The sequence below is a fragment of the Hypomesus nipponensis genome, chromosome 25 (assembly GCF_054491055.1).
Source record: "Hypomesus nipponensis isolate SF chromosome 25, ASM5449105v1, whole genome shotgun sequence".
Classification (NCBI taxonomy): domain Eukaryota; kingdom Metazoa; phylum Chordata; class Actinopteri; order Osmeriformes; family Osmeridae; genus Hypomesus; species Hypomesus nipponensis.
This window is the reverse complement of record NC_140385.1, coordinates 4,219,854-4,240,263: the sequence shown is the minus strand read 5'-3', so window position 1 is coordinate 4,240,263 and position 20,410 is coordinate 4,219,854. Positions and strand designations below refer to the sequence as shown.

Below are 20,410 nucleotides of genomic sequence, written 5' to 3'. Positions count from 1 at the left end.
ATGCTCAATAAATGTACCCTATTTACGGATTTTCCATCATCCACATGAACGTGAATCACCCTCTCCCTTAGTCACTGACTTTTGTTAAAACATTGTTTTAACCTTTTGAAAAAAATCCACATCTCCAAAGGACTCCTCATATCAAGTACTCATGAATGATTGTGTTTTTTGAAACTTTTTTCAATAAAAAAAAAAATTGCAACCTTTCCATACTTTTCTTCCAAAACCTCTTTAGATGTTTTTTTTCCCAAAACCTTTTTTTTGAAAATATTGTTCCAACCTTTCCAAAAAAATTGAAAGCGGATCATCTTACTCAAAAATGATATATATTGTACCTTTAAACAATTTTTACAGAAAAACTGCAAACCAGAGATATTGAAAAAGAGAGTGCGACCAATCTGCTAATTGTACATTTGGGTGTCATTTGTTTTAGTGGTCTTTGAGGCAGAAATGTTAGTTTTTTTTTCTTGGACTGCCAGTGAAAACGGATTTTAGTATTTGAAGTGAGTGTATTTGTCTATTTAACTAATTGTATTTGTACCCTCCTGCACAGATTTCTGCAACAATGCCTCCTCCTGGCGTGTGTCTAAATATCATGAATGAGCGCCACAAGAAAGATGGCCGTGGTAGCCTTGACAACCCCCTGAAATTCCTCAACCAAGACTTTGAGCAGATGAAGCAGTATTGTATTGCTCGGAAGGTTCGCTTTGTCGATGACATGTTTCCCCCAGACCATAATTCAATTGGTGAAGGACTACTGGCGCCCTCCGACATGGGAAGAGTGCAGTGGCTGAGGCCACATGTAAGTTATTTGACCTTGACTTGGGCCGCTACACATCACAACATCCCCAAAAATAATCGTAGGCTATGACTGTCATTGTTTGTGAAGGACATGAAATCAGAGTCTCAATGATCAATTCTTCACTTTCAGAAAATTGTCCAGAATCCCTCTTTTATTGTTGATGGAATTTCAAGATTTGATTTTGGACAAGGCATGGTTGGTAGGTGGATGTGACTGTTCTTTCCAAATTAATTCACATCACAAACAGTGACTGTTTAAAAGCAATATGTTGTACCTACTCACTCATTCCTTGTCCTTGTTTAGGTAACTGCTGGTTCCTTGCCTCCATTGGGGCACTGACATTCCAAAAGCATATCCTGGAACAAGTCATGCCTCTCGATCAATCGTTTCAACACAAATATTGTGGAGTATTCCATTTCAGGGTAAAGTCAAGTAATGATTCTCTACTGTGCCACTTATCAACAGCGGGAAAACATTTTTGTGGTGCAAATTTTGGGAGCAAAACCCTCAACAATTTATTACCGTAATACCTACAGTCTCAAATAAAAGTCATGATTTCCCTTCAGATTTGTTTGGAAACAACAACAGCAATCTTTGAAGCAAGACATATTAATATTAAAATATCTGACTATTCCTAGTACCATACCTAGTGTTACGGTTCTTCAAGGATTTCCTTGGGGATTTCTCATGAATCTGCACCCAAATCATTGGGCTCAGTGGCTGTTGCACAACTATTCGGGTCTTCCAATATTTTTTGAGACCCTGATGAAAATAACATGTTAAAAAGAATGTTCTCTCCTATCTTTCAGTTCTGGAGGTTCGGAAAGTGGGAGGATGTTTTGATTGATGACAAGCTACCGACAGTTGATGGCAGACTCATTTTTGTCCATTCCAAAACTCCAAATGAGTTCTGGCCTGCTTTGATGGAGAAGGCCTACGCCAAGTATGTAAACGAGCATTTCAGTCATTTAACCAAGTCTTTTGGATTAAAAAACGGTTGCATTGGTTTCATAGATCATAATGTATGTACTCTTTTGCCAGAGTTTGTGGCTCCTATGGGGACATGAATGCAGGGACGCCCTCCGAGGCTTTGGTGGATTTTACTGGCGGGATCCACTTGTGTGTCCAGCTTGCAGAAGGCCCCCCTAACCTATGGGATCTAATGTCTAGAGCTGCCCAATCAAAATCGCTGATGGGGTGTGGTACACCTCAAGGGGTGAGTGTAAAACATCCTCATGCAGACTCTTGGATACAGCAACTGTGAAGACACTGACGAAACAGTGTTTGGCCTTTTTTTGCACACATGTATACAGAGTTTTGCTGTGTTTCTAATAAATAACATTGTTCCATTTATTAAATCGGTCTTGATGCTTGTTTTACACTGTAGGAAACATCAGCCAACACCATCGCAGAGAACGGATTAGTGAGGGGCCATGCCTACACTGTTACAGGTGTCATTGAGGTACAGTATGTTCTGAATGGATGATAATGGCAGCTACCAGATAACATTCATGTATGACATTCCTAGATTTATCTCATAGTCTTCATTGACAAAAAAGTTGATAAAGTTAAAGATACTGTACTGTATGTGCTCAAAAAAGTATTTCAGGACAATAAAGTCCATCTTATCTTATGTAATTCAAAAATTGAGACCACTTTTTCTTTCCTTTTTAAATAATTTGATAAGGACCATTTTGAGTGAGGAACAGAAGAGTAAAATTAGCAGTGGCCTCTTAATGTTTTCCCTTCTGTTCCTAACTCAAAAGGGTCCTTATCAACTTTTTAGAAATGGACAGAAAAAGTTGTCTCTTAATTTTTTCCAGAGGTGTATGTATTTGAACAACAGACACTGTACCGTATTCTTTCAGGACAATAAAGTCCATCTTATCTTATGTATGATGTGCACGTCCAAACCAAGATGTATGTAGGTTCAAACGCATCACCCCCTGTGTTGTATAGCACAACAACTATAATTTAATAAAAAGGATCACATTATTTAAGTAAGTCTAGTAGGAGAAATAGGTTCCTTTGGCATTACAAAAATAAACAATTCTTAAATACACAATTTTAGGGTCCTAAAAAACTGTTTAAACTAAAGTAATGCTGGTAGATGTGAACCTATTCCTCCTACTAGACACACCTGCAAATAATACGTAAATGTGTCCAACTTCAACTATTACTGAACACCTGTCTCATTTAAACTCCTCAGCTCATGAGAAATGGAAGACCAGTGAAGCTGGTGCGTCTGTGGAACCCCTGGGGCAGGATGGAATGGAACGGGGATTGGAGCGACAAGTAAGAAAACACACCAGTAATAATTTAAATGTTTTTTGCACCACCTATTTTGTTGTTGTTTTTCATACAATTTCATACCATTTTCCATTCTGTTCCTCACTCAAAATCGTCTTTATCAATTTTTTTTAAACGAAAGGAAAAGGTGTAGTGTCTCTTTTCCCCCCAGAGCTCTTGACAGACTTCCTCTGCCTTACTTCACAGCTGTAGACAGACTTCCTCTGCCTTACTTCACAGCTGTAGACAGACTTCCTCTGCTTTACTCCACAGCTGTAGACCGACTTCCTCTGCCTTACTTCACAGCTGTAGACAGACTTCCTCTGCCTTACTTCACAGCTGTAGACAGACTTCCTCTGCCTTACTCTAATCCTGTAGACAGACTTCCTCTGCCTTACTCTAATCCTGTAGACAGACTTCCTCTGCTTTACTCCACAGCTGTAGACAGACTTCCTCTGCCTTACTTCACAGTTGTAGACAGACTTACTCTGCCTTACTCTACTCCTGTAGACAGACTTCATCTGCCTTACTTCACAGCTGTAGACAGACTTCCTCTGCCTTACTTCACAGCTGTAGACAGACTTCCTCTGCCTTACTCTAATCCTGTAGACAGACTTCCTTTGTCTTACTTCACAGCTGTAGACAGACTTCCTCTGTCTTACTCCACAGCTGTAGACAGACTTCCTCTGCCTTACTTCACAGCTGTAGACAGACTTCCTCTGCCTTACTTCACAGCTGTAGACATACTTCCTCTGCATTACTTCACAGCTGTAGACAGACTTCCTCTGCTTTACTCCACAGCTGTAGACAGACTTCCTCTGCCTTACTCCAATCAGCCTTTTCAAATTACCAATTTTATGTTTTTTAGGTCCCCCTTGTGGCAGACCGTGAGTCCTGAGGATCGTTTGAAATGTCTCTCGGTGAAGGATGACGGAGAATTCTGGTAAGCACAGAAACCCATGCACTGTATACAAAGAAGACATGCAACACATTCATAGCCAGTGCTGTCTTCATAAGATGTTATAGCTGGTAAGGGTTCTAAGATATATTTAAATGTTTTGGATTATTTTAGCCTTACATAGAATTCATGGTTTGCTGTTTAACGTTGTTATTAAATGTATAGACATGAATGGTGGGTTATTGAAACATTGTGCAAGCAGGGCACTTATTTTTTTATGGAATTTAATGAAACAACAAAAACATATCTATTAAGAGAGGGAAGCATTACTGACAAACTCAACTTTGCTGGTGAATTAAATCGTTTCAGTTTTAGGATGTCATCACACTGCCAAAAGCCAGTCTTTCAAAGACTGAAACATGATTGTCTTAATAGGATGACAATTGAGGATTTCTGCAGCAACTACTCAGATTTGGATATCTGCTCTCTGTACCCTGGCTTCCTTGATGGAAATACATCATGTCACTGGGAATGTTCCGTCCATGATGGCAGATGGGTTGCTGGAACTACTGCTGGTGGATGCTTGAATTATCGAGGTGTGTATGTTAATAATATTCCCCTAAAACTAAATTTCGATTTTTTCTATTTAAAATAAATGTAAGCTACTTTCTAAAATAATTACTCAGTCCACTTTTAATACAAAGATTCATCAAAAATTTCGAATGGTCAGAAAAATACTATTGACTGAAATGATGCCTTTTAGACAGTTTCTGGACAAACCCTCAGTATCGGTTAAAGATTGAAGGTCTGGATAAGGATTGTGCTGAGAAACAAGGGGATAAAAACATGCTGGTCTCTCTGATGCAGAAGCCTAACAAGCCAAACAGACGCCTGGTTAAAAGCCTCCACATTGGATTCTCCATTTTTGAGGTCTGTGTAAGCCAGATTTTTTTTTTCTTTTTTTTCGTTTTGCAAAAGTAATTCATGTATGAATTTATTTGTATTTTTACTAGTTCTAGGATTAAAGTTACCACTACTTGGCCTCTCACATTTCTCAGTATATTACAATAAGTGCCTGTTCTTAAATGTATTTTTCTTGTATTTAATTTCAGGTGCCTGAACAAGTAAGTTACCATTATAAATTATAAAAACTATTTATATAACATACAAAATGCGCATTTTGAAAATACAGCAGAAGATCAAGGATCAGAAGTGTGTAGTTCCAAAAGTTCTAACAGTTCCAACAGTTCTAACAGTTCTAACAGTTCTAACAGACTATTGTGGTCTTCAAGGGACTTTTGTGGAGTCAAGGAGAGATTTGTAATTACCTGCTTCAGCGCAAAGTAACCACATCTCGGCAACCAGGCTGTACTGTAAAATGTACTGATATGGGAGTGACATCACAGTAGCATTGGATTCACACGGGCCAATAAAAAGTACGGGCTGCATATGATACACACCATTACGTATTTCCACAGTACAAGCGTCGAGAAGGAAAGTTCCCAGCATCTTTCTTTGCCACCAATGCACCAGTGGCTCAATCCAAGAATTATCTAAATGCTCGTGAGGTAATGGGGCTGTTCCGTCTGAAGCCTGGAGAATATCTGATTGTGCCATCCACCTTCAAGCCCAACGAAACAGCTTCCTTCATCTTGTCCATCCATTCCAAGGCAGAGACCAACATCCAGTAATCACAACTCAATTTTCTACAAGAGCTTTGGCAAAACGTAAAATGTAGTGAAATGTGATATTTGTTACTAAAAAGAGGAATGATGTTATGACTGTAACATTGTGGTTTATGGAAAATTCTCACAAGACTGGACCTTGTTTTCGCAGTGAAAATTCTGATGGTCATAACCACATGGAAGTCAAAAAGGTATGTAGAAAGTATTGCAACTTGAACAGAGCAGCCATGAGAGGGCATGGTATGACTACATCACAACCTATGGCATAGTTGAACACCCTGAATGGTTTACATAATCAGAATTAAATACTTTTGATTTACTAAAAGTAAAACAACTAGTTACTAAAAACACATTGATGGTATTAATGACGACAAAAGACACAAGAATACCTGATAAGAATTTCATCTGTAATTCAAAAAAATATTCATGCATCCTTTGCTAAATACATGCATCTTTTGCAGCCAAAACCGATGGAAAATGAAGACAATAAAAACAAGAAAAAGCTTTTTCACCAGTACTCTGACCAGGTTGTAGAAATCAACATAACTTACTGACAGTTTACCATACCAAAAATGTGTCTAGTATGAAGGAGGTACATAATAAGCATACAGAAATATATATATAATAGCTTCGTTATAAAGTAAGTAGATCTATTTTCTTGAAAATTCGTTTTGGACTTTGGTGTTTAACTTTGATGAATTTGACATTTTTTTTAATACAAGATGACTTAACTCGATTTAACGTAAAAAGGTTTTAATTTTAATGTTTTTCTCTGATAAGTATGAAGAAGTGGATGCTGAGTTGCTTCAAACAATTTTGAACGACAATGTTCTTAAGGGTATGTAATGTCAACATTCATAAGGGTATGTACTGTCAATGGATTTAAACTATTTCTTAATAGGTTTCTGGGTGATTAAGGAATGATACAAAATCTCTGAATCCCAAAATCAAATTCCATGTGGTCGGAGCATACAATGAGTATATCTTTCAACAAAAATCATTATAATGCATGTACTGTACAGCAATGTTGAGTTCTGTCATATGTACATGATTAGGTTTTCTTTTATCCTTTTTTGCACGTAGGACAAACAAACAATGGTGGCTTCAGCCTAGATTCCTGTCGAAGCATGGTTGCTCTGATGGATGTATCCTACTTGCATGTGCAATAGCCACTATTACACAGTCTTATTAAGGAAGGCTTCAAACCAAGTATACTTCATGAAATGAAATTGTACATGCCATTAATTGAAGATAACCTTAATATTACTGAGACATCCATCACTGGAAAACTGAACAGTGCAGAATTCATCCGTCTGTTGAGGAAAGTGACCATGTTCCAGGTAGTAATGCATACATTTATTTTTAATCTGCCATTCTTTCCATTCTATACTTCTGTCTACAGAGCTTGAAATTCCACGAGTTCCTTGATGGTTTCCCCTTAAAACATTGTACTTTTATTGAGAATATTTAACCTGAATGTTGTTGTATCTCATTGTCCTAAAGGACATCTTCTTTGCAATGGATGTCTCCCTCACTGGAACTTTATCCTTGAGTGAACTGAGAAATGCAATCATGGCTGCAGGTAAATCTACTCAATATCCCAAGTAATTTATCCATACCTCAACTTCTTCACTATGTTACAAGACTAAAACGGACAGAAATACAATTATGAGGCTCTAATGATAATCCTTTAACCAAGGTCTATGTGTCTGTTTTAAGGAATGACGGTCAGTGACGGCATGCTGAACCTGATGGCTGTACGCTATGGCGGCTCGTCTGGAAACATGTCCCTGGAAAGCTTCATAAGCCTGGTCCTTCGCCTGGACTGCATGGCCAGTACGTCCACAACAACACCACATATAGACACGTCCATTTGAGGGCCCATTCAGGTTGACAGTGATATTTCTATATTCTGGAACTACGGAATAAACTGTAATTAATTGAACTCTTTCGACAGAAATATTCCGGAAGCTTTCTGAAGGATCAGCCATGTCTCTTCAAGAATCTGAGGTAGTATTTCATAACTGTTCATACAATTTTTCAAGTTGTGTGAGTGCTGTCTTTGTGTGTTACTGTGTTAATGTATAACATCAATTTGACACACTTTCATATCTTTCATGGTTATTAATACGGTTTTACCCAAGGTTTTACTTTTTCTTTTTCAGTGGATGTATATTTCAATGTATACATAAACCATTTACATCTGGATGATGGAAAAACAATGTTTGATCAAATTCGACAAATGTGATATTTAGTCAACATTTTCCTCTAATGTTGACTGTGAGTTAATTCTCTGTGTTGCTAGAAAGACCCTTATAATTTATCTTATGATATCAAATTTATCATTCAAGAGTAGTATAAAAAAACGATATTTTTAACGATCTTCATATAAAATAGAATCAATTATTCTATTTTGTGACTTTTTCCAAGATGTATGTTTTTTAGAAAGATGTAATGGTGAAATAAACTAAAATCACACAACAACAAATGGTGCAATTTCCTTCATCATTGTCTGAGTGGCAGAAAACCTGCAGTCAATGTTCCAATCTTAGGCTTTTATATCACAAGTCCCTAGTAACATACAATGTTACACTCCATCCCATCAGGAACCTTTCCATTCTGAATGACTGGTTTTGAATAACCTTCCCTTCTTCCCATGTTGTGGGGCTTTATGTGAGAGGGATCTGGATGCAGAAATGGAGACAGATGTTTTGCCAGTTCTATTCCCGGCTGTGAAAAATTGTTTTGTCCTTGGGCAAGGCACTTCACTCTACTAGCCTCAGGGATTGTCCCTGTATTTACTGTAAGTCGCTCTGGATAAGAGCGTCTGCTAAATGACTAAATATAAACATCATTATGTCTCAATGATTCTCTTTTTTTCCTAACAGGGCATAGATATACACGTAAACACACAATGCTGCTCTTGATTTGGGTTTTAGACAGTTGAAGCCAATAAAGAGAGATAGGGATAGTGTCTGTGTGAGGGGGAGGTGGTGTTAACACTTCCTGTTTCTAACTGTTCTGTCTTCTCTTCACACTGACCAGAAACACACTCAGTCCTATCTCTGTCTGAGTTGATTAAATACACGTCTCTTTTTCTCCTGTTTCTCTCATACAATTTGCCTCTGTGTCAGTCACGCTCTCTCTTCTCTCCACCCCCTCCTAAACTCCACCCTCTGACAGAACCAGGAAATCCTGCTCTTCTCCCACAACTGTTGTTTTTTTGAAGAAACGAAACTACTCACTCTTTTTTCTCACTCACTCCCCCTCTCTCTCAAAAAAATTCTGTTTGGGAGAGAGAGATCATCACTACCTCTCCAGCATGGCCCAGCAGGGAGTTGTGCTGGACCTGGACCAGTTCTGCTGTTCTATCTGTCTGGACCTCTTAAAGGATCCTGTCACCCTCCACTGTGGTCACAGCTACGGTAGAAGCTGTATCGAGGGCTACTGGGACAAAGATGAGCAGAAGGGAGTCTACAGCTGCCCCCAGTGCAGACAGAGCTTCACTTTGAGGCCTGCTCTGAAGAGGAACAACATGCTGGCTGAGGTGGTGGAGAAGCTGAAGGAGACAGGAGGAGCCCAGGCCGCCCCCTCTGAGCTGACCAGTCCAGCTGGGCCAGGAGAGGTGACCTGTGACCTCTGCACTGGGCCCAGGAAGCAGAGAGCCCTCAAGTCCTGTCTGGTGTGCATGGTGTCCTGCTGCCAGACTCACCTCCAGCCCCACTACCAGGTTCCTGGGCTGAAGAAACACAAGCTGGTGGAAGCCACATCTGGACTGCAGGAGATGATCTGCTCCAGTCATGACAAGCTGCTGGAGGTCTTCTGTCGGACAGACCAGCAGTGTATCTGCATTCTGTGTACCATGGATGAACATAAAGGCCATGACATTGTATCAGCCAAAGCTGCGAGGGAGGAAAAACAGGTAAAACCAGAACTCCTAGTTGGTAGAAGTTAGAATGTACAACCTGTGTATAACCATCTACTACCATCACAATATAATACATACTGTACATGACCGTACTGAACTAACTCCTATAGTACATGACCATACTGTAAATAACTCCTATAGGACATGACTGTACTGTAAATAGCCCCTATAGTACATGACTGTATGGTAACCCTAACCCCTATAGCACGTAATCGTAACATTAACCCCTATGCTACATGGCTGAACTGGATATTCAAGGTTCAACATGTTTACCAGCTGTGTTCAGTAGGGGTGTAACAATATGTTGTGGCACAATATATATAATATGACGTCCATTTTACCCTACTGGTTGAGCTACCAACACGCAACCTACTCTACACCTGCGTCACGTGTGCATTCACTGCATTCACAGAAATTGCTTGAAATAACTTAACTAAGTTGTATGTACAACAAAGAAAGTTATTGAAAACTGTTAATGTTTTGGAAGTTGTTGAATTTCAGTTTCTTCTATTTTTTTATAAAACTTTTGTGATACGTATTGTGAACCCAGTATCGTGATACGTATCAAATCGTGAGCTGAGTGTATCGTTACAACGTGTTGGCGTTCAGTGTGTTCTGACAGAGGTCCTCTCCACCAGAGTCCTGTACTGTAACTCCTACTGTGTTGTTGTCATGTGTGTTGTTCTCTACGACAAGCTGGTCCTGAGTCAGCAGGAAGTCCAGCAGAGAGTCCAGCAGAGAGAAAAGAAGCTGAAGGATCTCCAACAGGCTGTGGAGTCTCTCAAGGTCAGCATCAGGATCTCCACTACTGGAGCTGTGCTACTGTGCTAGTAGGGTTATTTTCATCCCTCTCTTTAAGTCTCACCCTGTCTCTCTCTCTTCTCTCCCTCTCTCTTTCCAGCGCTCCGGCCAGCTAGCAGAGAAGGACATTGAGAGGATCTTAACAGAGTTGATCTGCTCCATTGAGAGAAGGCGCTCTGAGGTGAAGGATCTGATCAGAGCCCAGCAGGGGGCAGCAGTGAGTCAGGCTGAAGGACTGCTGGAGAGACTGGAGCAGGAGATAGCTGAGCTGAGGAGGAGAGACGCTGAGCTGGAGAAGCTCTCACACACAGAGGACAACATCCTCTTCCTCCAGGTAACTAGACTACCCTGGCAGCTTGAACCCACTGTGTGTGCTAAGGTTTAACTCTGCCTAACCTGTGTTTCTGTATCTGTGCCTGTCTCTCTCTCTCTCTCTCTCTCTCTCTCTCTCTCTCTCTCTCTCTCTCTCTCTCTCTCTCTCTCTCTCTCTCTCTCTCTCTCTCTCTCTCTCTCTCTCTCTCTCTCTCTCTCTCTCTCTTCAGCACTACCAGTCTCTCTCCAGTACCAGTGTATCTACAGATGTCCCCTCAAACTATGTCCCTCCTGTTACTCTTCAGTACTTCAATCATGCGACTGAGGTGGTCTCTGAGCTGAGAGACAAACTAGAGATGCTGATCCAGAGAGCATGCTCCAACATCTCCACCACAGGTGAGCTGGTTAAACACAGCAGGTCTGGAGAAACTTCAGATTATCTTCATGGACTTAGACGTTGTTTTGAGAAGAAAGTTCCTCTATGGAAGCTTTTCAAACTTATGACCATCAAAGACAATCTGTCTAAGCGAGAATCACCATTCACCAGCATTCATCTCTTACACCGCTGCCTGCCTGCCAATTCCCGATGCAGACACTGATTGCATTACGTCGGGTTTGAATCTGTAAACTGCCACAGTTACAAAAATATTACAATATGTTTTCAGATTTCAGATTGTTTGTATGACCAGTTTCTCAAATTTCAGTTACAATTATTTTTGTTATGCTTACAATAATGATGTCCCATATCTCACAGTATGACTAGTATTGCTGGTATCCACCACAGTCCAGAGTTACTGTCATTCCCCTCAGCCTCATGTAGGTTTAAAATAGTGACCACGCCCCCTCTTTTGAATTTAACAAATGTGGCCATTTGGCATAATTATATAAAAGTCCCCTGTCTTGTTTAATTTATGGATTAATTTCATATATATATATATATATATATATATTTACAATATTGACTGAAATATGAAGCCCCAACTCCAGCTCCAGATGGAAACAACCATGTGACAACGAAGAGGTCAATCCTGGTGGTGTTCCTGGCGTTAGTGATCTATCTGATACTGCAACACAATCCAGGTACATGTCCTCAGATTCTTGACCATTCAGTGTGAAAACTGGTTTAAACCGGTTAGCAGTTATTCAGTATCCTCCTCTCGGATCAGATATAAATATCAGATGTAAATATGGTATACTGTATCAAGCAGTTGTTTAACAATATTTAATAGAACACTGAACCCAGGTGATCCCAAAATAGGTTTTGACATAATCTCCGTATTATTTTAATGTGTAAGCCTTTAGAAAGGAGGGTTAAAATGTGATGAGATCTTCAAACTGTGCAGACTGCAGCACATGTCTTATCAGAATCAGAATCAGAATGTGTTTTTATTCGCCATGAAAGTTTGCACAGACAAGGAATTTACCTTGGCAGGGAGGTTTCAGAGGTTTCTCGAATGTTTCAGTATAACATGAGGAGAGGGGAGGGGAGAAAAAAGGCAACCCCCAAACTATGCTCCCAGAGGAGTACAGTGTGGGAACAGGCAAAAAACACCTCAGCACATAAGCACATACATTGTACAACATTACAGAAACACATGACTTGCAACGGAGAGGGGGGTGGAGTAAACAAGCAGCATCTGGACATGCAGCCATACGAGGCGCTGGTCACAGACCCGCCTGCCACTCTGGGGGAACAAGTAGGCTAGGCTTATGTATGATATTTACATGGTGTGTATGTTTCTGTATATGTGTGTATGTGTTCCTGCCTTCAGAGCCCAAGACCAGAGCAGAACTCTTACAATGTGAGTCTCTGAAGTGTTCAGGTCTCTCTCCACTGTTAAATAATCAATTCTGATGGAGTCGAATGGATGTGTTATTAACTCTGATCTGGTCTCTGCTCTGCTCCCAGATTCCTGTCAGCTCACACTGGACCCAAACACAGCACATGCACAACTCTTTCTGACTGAAGAGAACAGGAAGGTGACACGTCTAAACCAGCAGCAGCCATACCCTGACCATCCAGAGAGGTTCACCAGGTACAGTCAGGTGCTGTGTACAGAGGCTCTGTCTGGACGCTGTTACTGGGAGGTGGAGAGGAAACGTAGCCGTGTTAACATAGCAGTCTCATATAAAGACATCAGCAGAACAAACGACAACTCTTACTTTGGTGACAGTGACAAGTCCTGGAGTTTAGTGTGCTCTAGTCATGGTTACAGGTTTACACATAACAGAGTTGAGACTGCAGTATCAGGCCCTCAGTCCTCCAGAGTAGGAGTGTACCTGGATCACAAGGCTGGTACTCTGTCCTTCTACAGTGTTGACTCTGACACAGTGACCCTCCTCCACAGAGTCCAGACCAACTTCACCCAGCCACTCCACCCTGGGATGTATCTTGGTTTCTATGGTGACAGTGCACAAATTATTAAACTGTGGTAGAGGATTTTATTGATGAGTGATATTTGTATACCATCATACAGACCCCTGTAATTGTTGTATTTGTTTTATAATCATTGTTATTTTGTTCTAAAACTACTGACCTTTCACCATTAGTCTTGGCTCTACTAGACAATATACAACACTGTCTACTTCCTGTCCTGCTACTCAGTAAATAGAGTTTTACTAATGATGTGTTGTAATGGGTACATGTAGTACTCACTATTGAAATGGAAGTGTTCATGACTAGTGTTGTTTGAGTGATCAGTTCATTCTCTTTCCTGCTTTGAATTTCTGGTGGTTGATATAATGCACCTGCACAGCTGAATAAATACATTTGAAAGACCGTTCGGAGTTATATATTGGTCTAAGAATGTGTGGTACAAGAAATCTTCTGTCTCATTTTATTACTCAGCTCTCTCACTCCTTCACTTCCTGTTTCTTCATCTCCAGACTCCCCCTCCATCCCCTCCCCATATGCTTCTCTCATTTACTCCCCTCTTCCCTCCCTTACAACTCCCTTTCTTCCTCTCTGTTAGAGCTTAAGTATTTTTTACATTTAGTCATTTAGCGGACGCTCTTATCCAGAGGGACTTACAGTAAGTACAGGAACATTCCCCAGAGGCAAGTAGGGTGAAGTGCCTTGCTCAAGGACTGAACGACATTTGTGATGTGTACCCATGTGGTCATGTGTGTGTGTTCCTATGTGTGTGTGTGTGTGTGTGTTTGTTTGCCATACTTATCACAGTGGACGCTAATATAAAGACTCCTTCCTCTCCCGGTGGATTGTCATCTCTCAGGTATGAGGCTGGGTGTGGACATGCTGAGTGACAGGGCAGAAGTGGGCCAGAGTCTGCAAGGGAGACACACCCCCTTCCTTTCTCTCTCCACGGCATGTAACAACAGGCATGACACAGCTGTGGAGGGGAGAGAGACATAGAGAGAGAAACAGAGAGAGAGAGAGACAGGGAGAGAGAGAGACAGGGAGAGAGAGAGAGAGAGAGAGAGAGAGAGAGAGAGAGAGAGAGAGAGAGAGAGAGAGAGAGAGAGAGAGACACAGAGAGAGAAACAGAGAGAGAGAGAGATAGACAGGGAGAGAGAGAGAGACGCTGCTTGAAAAGGCAAAGAGATGATGTTGTTTTACGATAAAGAGAGTGAGAGGTAGAGGGAGATAAGAGAGAGAGAGGGAGAGAGGGAGAGAGAGGGAGAGAGGTAGAGAGAGAGAGGGAGAGAGGTAGAGAGAGAGAGAGAGAGAGAGAGAGAGAGAGAGAGAGAGAGAGAGAGAGAGAGAGAGAGATGGAAGCCACACGTGGAGAAAAGCCATAGTAGAGAGAAAAGAAGCCAGAGATCTAGAGAGAGAGAGAGAGACAGACGTCTTATTCAGCACTTCTTCCTCACTGTCTTTTTGGATACCTCTCTCCCTCCTTCCAGGACCATGTTCCCCCTGGTGAGTAAAGGTTCATCTCTGCCTCCATGTCCCTCTCTTTCCTGCTTTCCTCTGTCTGGAAATACATCCGAGCCTACCGTAAACACTAACCCCTGTCCTGCTGTTATGATGGTTAGCACTATCGCTATCTGATCGTTCTCACAGCACAGACTACACTCAGGTGGATCGTCTTTAATGGAAGGATGTGATGCGTCTTGTCAACGCTTCTGTGGCCGTTTCTGGAGGGTGAATGTCTGTGTTTTGCATCTGAGTAAGGTTCAAGTCAAACCAACTTTAGGAGAGATTAGAATCAGACTTGATGAAATGCTCTTCTAGGTTTTACGCTCTGCTTTAGTTCGGCTCTGACTTGTTTCGGACTCACGACATTCTCCTGGTTATTTGAGTAACGTCACTGCTTGTAAACCCCCAGTTGCATTGGATTTACGGCTCTATTTATCACTGTTTCCTCTCTTTCTTTCTTTTCTACAACATTCATACTGTTGTCCCTCAGTAAACTATGTTTTCACCCACATCCACTTACACTTATCTCTCTCTCTCTCTCTCCTCTCTCTCCTCTCTCTCTCTCTCTCTCTCTCTCTCTCTCTCTCTCTCTCTCTCCGTCTTTGTCTCTTGTCACTTACTCACTTACACACTCACTCAAGTGTATGAACTGTAATAACATCATTACAGCTCTATTCAAACATGCAAACCGGTCCGGTTAGTATTCAAGTCTGTGTATCTGTGCATTTGTGCATGTGTGTGTGTTTGTATCGCTGTGTGTGTGTGTGTGTGATTTGATTGTGTGTATGAGAGACGCAACTTGAACTTCTAATTTTCCGACAAGGTCATTTTTGGAGGGTATTTCTATTTTATTCCTACCGAAAGCCACACAGACACTATTAGCTTTTGAACGGTCGATTTCTCAACCCACCAATGTTTAGACACGCTCTCTGCTAACCTTGTTCTCTCATGTCTCATCCTGCCTTTCAGGAATCACACCCCTCCAGTCAAAACCTGTTACTCTTGCAACAGCCTCCCACACATGTCACTTACTTACTGTTGTTGAAGTGAAATCCCTGCCAAGATCAATGTTTCAGGAAATGGTACATTTAGAAATGCATTCACAAGATTTTGGTGTTACTGGTGTTTGGTCTAATTGAGAGACGTGTTGCTCTTGCTGGTTAGTTGTGACTGATTTTAAATGATTTTACTCGCTGTGAAATATGTTATTGTTGCTTGCTTTTTCTACAGGTACACTCTTGCACTTTTGAGGTTCATGTTGTTTAATTGTAACTTGTTTAACTACATACTCTTGTGGTTCTGGCCTTGGGCACTTATTTGGTTGCACAATGTATGCTTCAAGTTTGGCTACCCGCACTACCCTACTCGTTGTTATGATCAGTGACCTATGCACTTTTGTAAAGCTCTCTCTTGGAAGTGGCTTTGGATAAAAGCGTCTGCTAAACGAATAAAAGTAAATGTACTGTATGTGGGTGAAGAAAAAGTAGCGCAAACCAACCATTTTTGGATGTCAATGTTTTACTTATAAACACAAATACACTCATGAACACCAACTCCAGACACAAACAAGAATACGGACACACCCACTCACACACATGGTCATTAATATACACACACCCACCGACTACATTTATACACACAGACACCAGCTTTATCACGTTCTCTCTCTGTCTCTATCTCTGTCTCTGTCTCTGTCTCTGTCTCTGTCTCTGTCTCTGTCTCTGTCTCTGTCTCTGTCTCTGTCTCTCTCTCTCTCTCTCTCTCTTTCTCTCCCTCCCTCTCAGGTGCCCACCATGTCCTACAACGCTTCCACCACCTCCATCTCCGCGCTCCCCTCCAACACCTCCCTCACCCCCCTCCCCCCCCCACCTCCCTGTCCCCCTTCCCCTTCCCCCCCTCCCTCCTCTTCGGGCCCTTCCCCAACGCCACCACCCAGAGGGTCCCGACGGGCGAGAGCATCGTGGACAACACGGCCTCCACCACGGTGGGGGCGCTCATCCTGGCCCTGGTCTTCCTCGTGGGCGTCCCCGGCAACCTGTTCATCATCTGGAGCATCCTGGCCCGCGCCCGCAAGCGCTCCGTCACCACCCTCCTCATCCTCAACCTGGCGCTGGCTGACGGCTCTCTGATGGCGCTCACCCCCTTCTTCATCATCTACCTCGTGAAGATGAGCTGGGTGTTCGGCAACATCATGTGCAAGGTAGGAGACGGGGGGGACAGGGGGGGGGGGGGGGGCGGTTAAGAGAGAGGAGGAGATGGGGAAAGGAGGTGAGGAAGGTGGGGGGAGAAGGGAATGGAGGAGAGAAGGAGAGAATGGTGAAGGAGGAGAGGGGAAAGGAGGTGAGGAGGAGAGGGGGTAAGGAGGTGAGGAAGGTGGGGGGAGAAGGGAATGGAGGAGAGAAGGAGAGAATGGTGAAGGAGGGGAGGGGAAAGGAGGTGAGGAGGAGAGGGGAAAGGAGGAGAGGAAGGTGTGGGGAAATGAGAAGAAGGGGAAAGGAAGAAATCCAGGTCACATGACCAAGGTTGTCATCTCTCGGCCGTTTCAGTTGAAAAAAATGCTTTTAGGATTATTAATTTTATTTTCTGGAAACAGGTCTCCTGAAAGTGTCTCCCTTCCACCTCCAGGTGCTCTTCTACCTGTGTCTGGCCAACATGTACGCGTCCATCCAGCTCATCATGCTCATGAGCCTCCACAGGCTGGTGGCTGTGGTGTGGCCGAGGCACGTCATCGCCCTCGCCAGCCGGAGGCTGGTACTGCGGGTGATGCTTGTCGTCTGGGTCCTAGTGCTGGCCGCGTCTGTGCCGGCCATGCTCTTCAGGCAGCAGAAGAGAGTGAATGAGAGCCGCTTTGTGTGCGACTCCTTCCACGACCACCAGGGCCAGGTGAGGAAGATGGGCAGGGGTGGCTCTCGTGATGGGTTTGGGGGATTGTTGTAACGCGTTAGGGTTGTGGGGGTGGGGAGGTCATGTCGAAATGAGTTGTAGGCGAGTATGTGTAAGTGTGTGGTTTATGAATGTGTGTGTGTGTGTGTGTGAGGGAAGTATCCAGCGAGAAGCTTTCCTTTTTTATTCCTGGCTGCTGGAGTATGGACTTACCCCTCACACAGGTGGTCCTGCAGTACACCCTGGAGCTGGTGCTGGGATTTGTAGTCCCCTACAGCGTGATTGTAGGCAGCTACATCTGTATCCTGCGCAAGATGAGACAGACCAGGTTCCGCCGACGGATCCGCAGCGAGAAGCTGATCCTGGCCATCGTGGTGACCTTCTGCGTCTTCTGGCTACCGTACCACTTTATCAACATGGTACAGGTACGCTGTGTGTGTGTGTAGGCGTGGAGGGTTTGTGTGTGTGTGTGTGTGTGTGTGTGTGTGTGTGTGGGGGGGGGGATGTCAGTGCCTGGGGGAGGGAGATGTGATTGTGTGAGTGTGTGTGGGCGAGTGTTCATATTTCAATATGTCATCATTGCGAAATCTTCTCGTTAACAGGTCGCTGCAGCTCTCTGTCCAAAGGATTCCGATATACAATCAAGGTAGATGATGACATCATCACCAGGCAACTGTCAAAATGTCCCCTCTTTTCGTTTTCTTGACGGTATGCTTTTTCACGTACTCTCTCTCCTAAATTCCAACCGTCCACCCACGAATCTCTTCGTTCCACTCCTCCACCCTTCCTCTCTCTCTCCTGCCCTTCCCCCCCTCTTCCACCTCTTCTCCTCCCTCCCGCCTCCTGCTCCCTCCTCCCCCCCACCTCTCCTCGACCCCCCACCTCTCCTCACCCCCCACCTCTCCTCACCCCCCACCTCTCCTCACCCCCCCTCCTTCCCTCCCCCCCCCTTCCACCTCTCCTCACCCCCCCCTCCTCTCTTCACCCCCCCTCCTCTCCTCCCCCCTTCCACCTCTCTTCACCCCCCTTCCACCTCTCCTCACCCCCCCCACCTCTCTTTCCCCCAGGCTGGAACACATCTGGAAGTCATTTCGTGCCGTCACCTCCGCCCTGGCGTTCATCAGCAGCTGTGTCAACCCCATCCTCTACACCTTCGCCGGGAAGTCCTACATCCGCCGCAACGGCCTGGCCTTCATGGCTCGCCTCTTCGAGGGCACCGGGCAGGACTCGGGCACCAGGAAGAGCCGTCAGAACAGCCAGAACGGCCGGGAGAAGGACCGCGACGCCGACGGGGTCGGTCTGAATGAGAGGGAGGCCGAGTCCACGACGAGCCTGGGCTCCCCCGTTAACATCGGCCCCGTCGTGCTCAAGCAGGAGAAGACCAGGAAGTGACGGATTGCGCTGCACAGTTAGCGGACGCAGGCTAATGCTAATGCTAGCTCCACTGACGCTAAGAGAACGGCGAATGGGAGGTCGAGTGGTAAGATGAGTGGGCTAATGCTAAAGCTAATGCTAAAGCTAGCTCCCCTGTGGTTAAGCTAAGAAGGGGGGAAATGACGAGTGAAATGGAGGGGAGACTGATGATGGCTGTGATTGGAGGAGATTCCATATTTGGAAGGGAACGTACACAGGCTTCTTCCTGCAGTCTACTTTTCATCCACTAGAGGGAGACAAGGAACTTGCTTTTCACAACATTTTCATCAACGTGATTCTTCCTGGGTGTTTTGGAGATGGACGTTGGACAACTTCTTTCTCTGGACGCTCTTGTGAGGACTGGCAGAGTGCAGATACCTTCATCTAAAAGAGGACATCCAAGAGGAAGAACGTTCAAGTAAAAATCTTGTTGACTTAAAAAACCTGTATTGACTCTCGTTTTCACTGTTACTTCTGCCATTATCCAAGAATTTCGTTTTTGAGCTGTCTGGCTGATGTTTTTTTTTCTTTGTGCAAACATTTTACTCTTTTTTTTCTGTATGGGATGCGCTTTTTCTCCCTCTAGTTGTGTTGTCGGCTGGTTTACAAACAGCCACAGCATTTTACCTTACTGAACAAAGAACAGCAAAGACGATGGTTAAACCATCAAAGTGACATACAAAATAAACTGCAACATTTTTTGATATACAAAATCATTTAATAAATGGTTAAATGACAGGGAAAGTATTGTATTACAAAGTACATGTTTAAACCGCATCCACTCGACTCTCCTTCATGGAGATTAGAGGAAGGTGACGCAGAGACAGGTGACAGACCTCATGCTGTGAGGTGATGTGCAGCGTCGTGTATATACATACAGTCTGATGTATGTCTGTTTTTACAGTCCTGTTGTCATTGTGAGGTATAAATGTGATATATTAGTGGTTCTCAACCCTGTCCTCAGGGACCCCCTGTCCTGCATGTTTTAGATGATTCCCTGTTCCAACACACCTGATTCAAATGGATGTTCGTTACCAGGCTTCTACAGAGCTAGATAACGACCCATTTATTTGAATCAGGTGTGTCGGAGCAGGGAAACATCTAAAACATGCAGGACAGGGGGTCTCTGAGGACCAGGGTTGAGAACCACTGTGATATATGATGTGTGACTGTGTGCTGTGTGAATGCACGGCACGATGCATGAATGATGTCATTGCGATGTGTAAATGTACTGTAAGAATCATTTACCTCCTGTAGGCTCCACATGTGTGGACCCGATAGAAGGAGCAGTGAGTCAGCACAGGAGGACTCTTGTGTTGGTTCAAACAGCTCTGATATGAACCCCTGCACTTGTGGAGTGCCCTTCCACAATGTGCGCTGTGAGGGAAATTGTTCAATCCTGTGAAATAAAACTAATCCAACGTCTTCCTGTCTTACTTAACGTCCCGTCCTGTGATCCAATAAAAGGTGATCAGATAGAGGAAACGTGCCATCAATTATATCGACGAGGTATTTACCC

The 20,410-nt window shown here is 43.4% G+C and overlaps 3 protein-coding genes across 4 annotated transcripts; all 3 read left to right on the top strand.

The window, feature by feature from the left end:
- The first annotated feature begins 565 nt into the window (after positions 1-565).
- Positions 566-8,034, top strand: LOC146221878 (calpain-2 catalytic subunit-like). 2 transcript variants are annotated; one of them, XM_084691255.1, is made up of 21 exons: positions 566-802; positions 932-1,001; positions 1,106-1,224; positions 1,612-1,745; positions 1,844-2,018; positions 2,190-2,264; positions 3,012-3,097; positions 3,960-4,034; positions 4,425-4,585; positions 4,753-4,919; positions 5,102-5,113; positions 5,468-5,676; positions 5,826-5,865; positions 6,136-6,201; positions 6,455-6,512; positions 6,758-6,819; positions 6,946-7,014; positions 7,178-7,256; positions 7,394-7,510; positions 7,632-7,684; positions 7,840-8,034. In XM_084691255.1, the coding sequence occupies exons 1-21, from the start codon at positions 566-568 to the stop codon at positions 7,864-7,866; spliced, it is 2,091 nt and encodes a 696-aa protein (XP_084547381.1). In that variant the 3' UTR covers positions 7,867-8,034. The 2 variants fall into 2 exon arrangements, with proteins under 2 accessions (XP_084547381.1, XP_084547382.1); XM_084691256.1 differs by lacking the exon at positions 5,102-5,113 and having other exon boundaries at positions 4,753-4,925.
- Positions 8,035-8,897: 863 nt separating this feature from the next.
- LOC146221877 (tripartite motif-containing protein 16-like) lies at positions 8,898-13,463 on the top strand. The gene is made up of 7 exons (XM_084691259.1): positions 8,898-9,596; positions 10,299-10,388; positions 10,504-10,737; positions 10,946-11,111; positions 11,703-11,795; positions 12,488-12,517; positions 12,625-13,463. Exons 1-7 carry the CDS (start codon positions 8,997-8,999, stop codon positions 13,149-13,151), a joined length of 1,740 nt encoding a protein of 579 aa, XP_084547385.1. The 5' UTR covers positions 8,898-8,996; the 3' UTR covers positions 13,152-13,463.
- Positions 13,464-14,583: 1,120 nt separating this feature from the next.
- LOC146221876 (leukotriene B4 receptor 1-like) lies at positions 14,584-20,316 on the top strand. The gene is made up of 6 exons (XM_084692092.1): positions 14,584-14,595; positions 16,532-16,795; positions 17,221-17,478; positions 17,703-17,903; positions 18,081-18,124; positions 18,546-20,316. The coding sequence occupies exons 1-6, from the start codon at positions 14,584-14,586 to the stop codon at positions 18,868-18,870; spliced, it is 1,104 nt and encodes a 367-aa protein (XP_084548218.1). The 3' UTR covers positions 18,871-20,316.
- Positions 20,317-20,410: the final 94 nt, after the last annotated feature.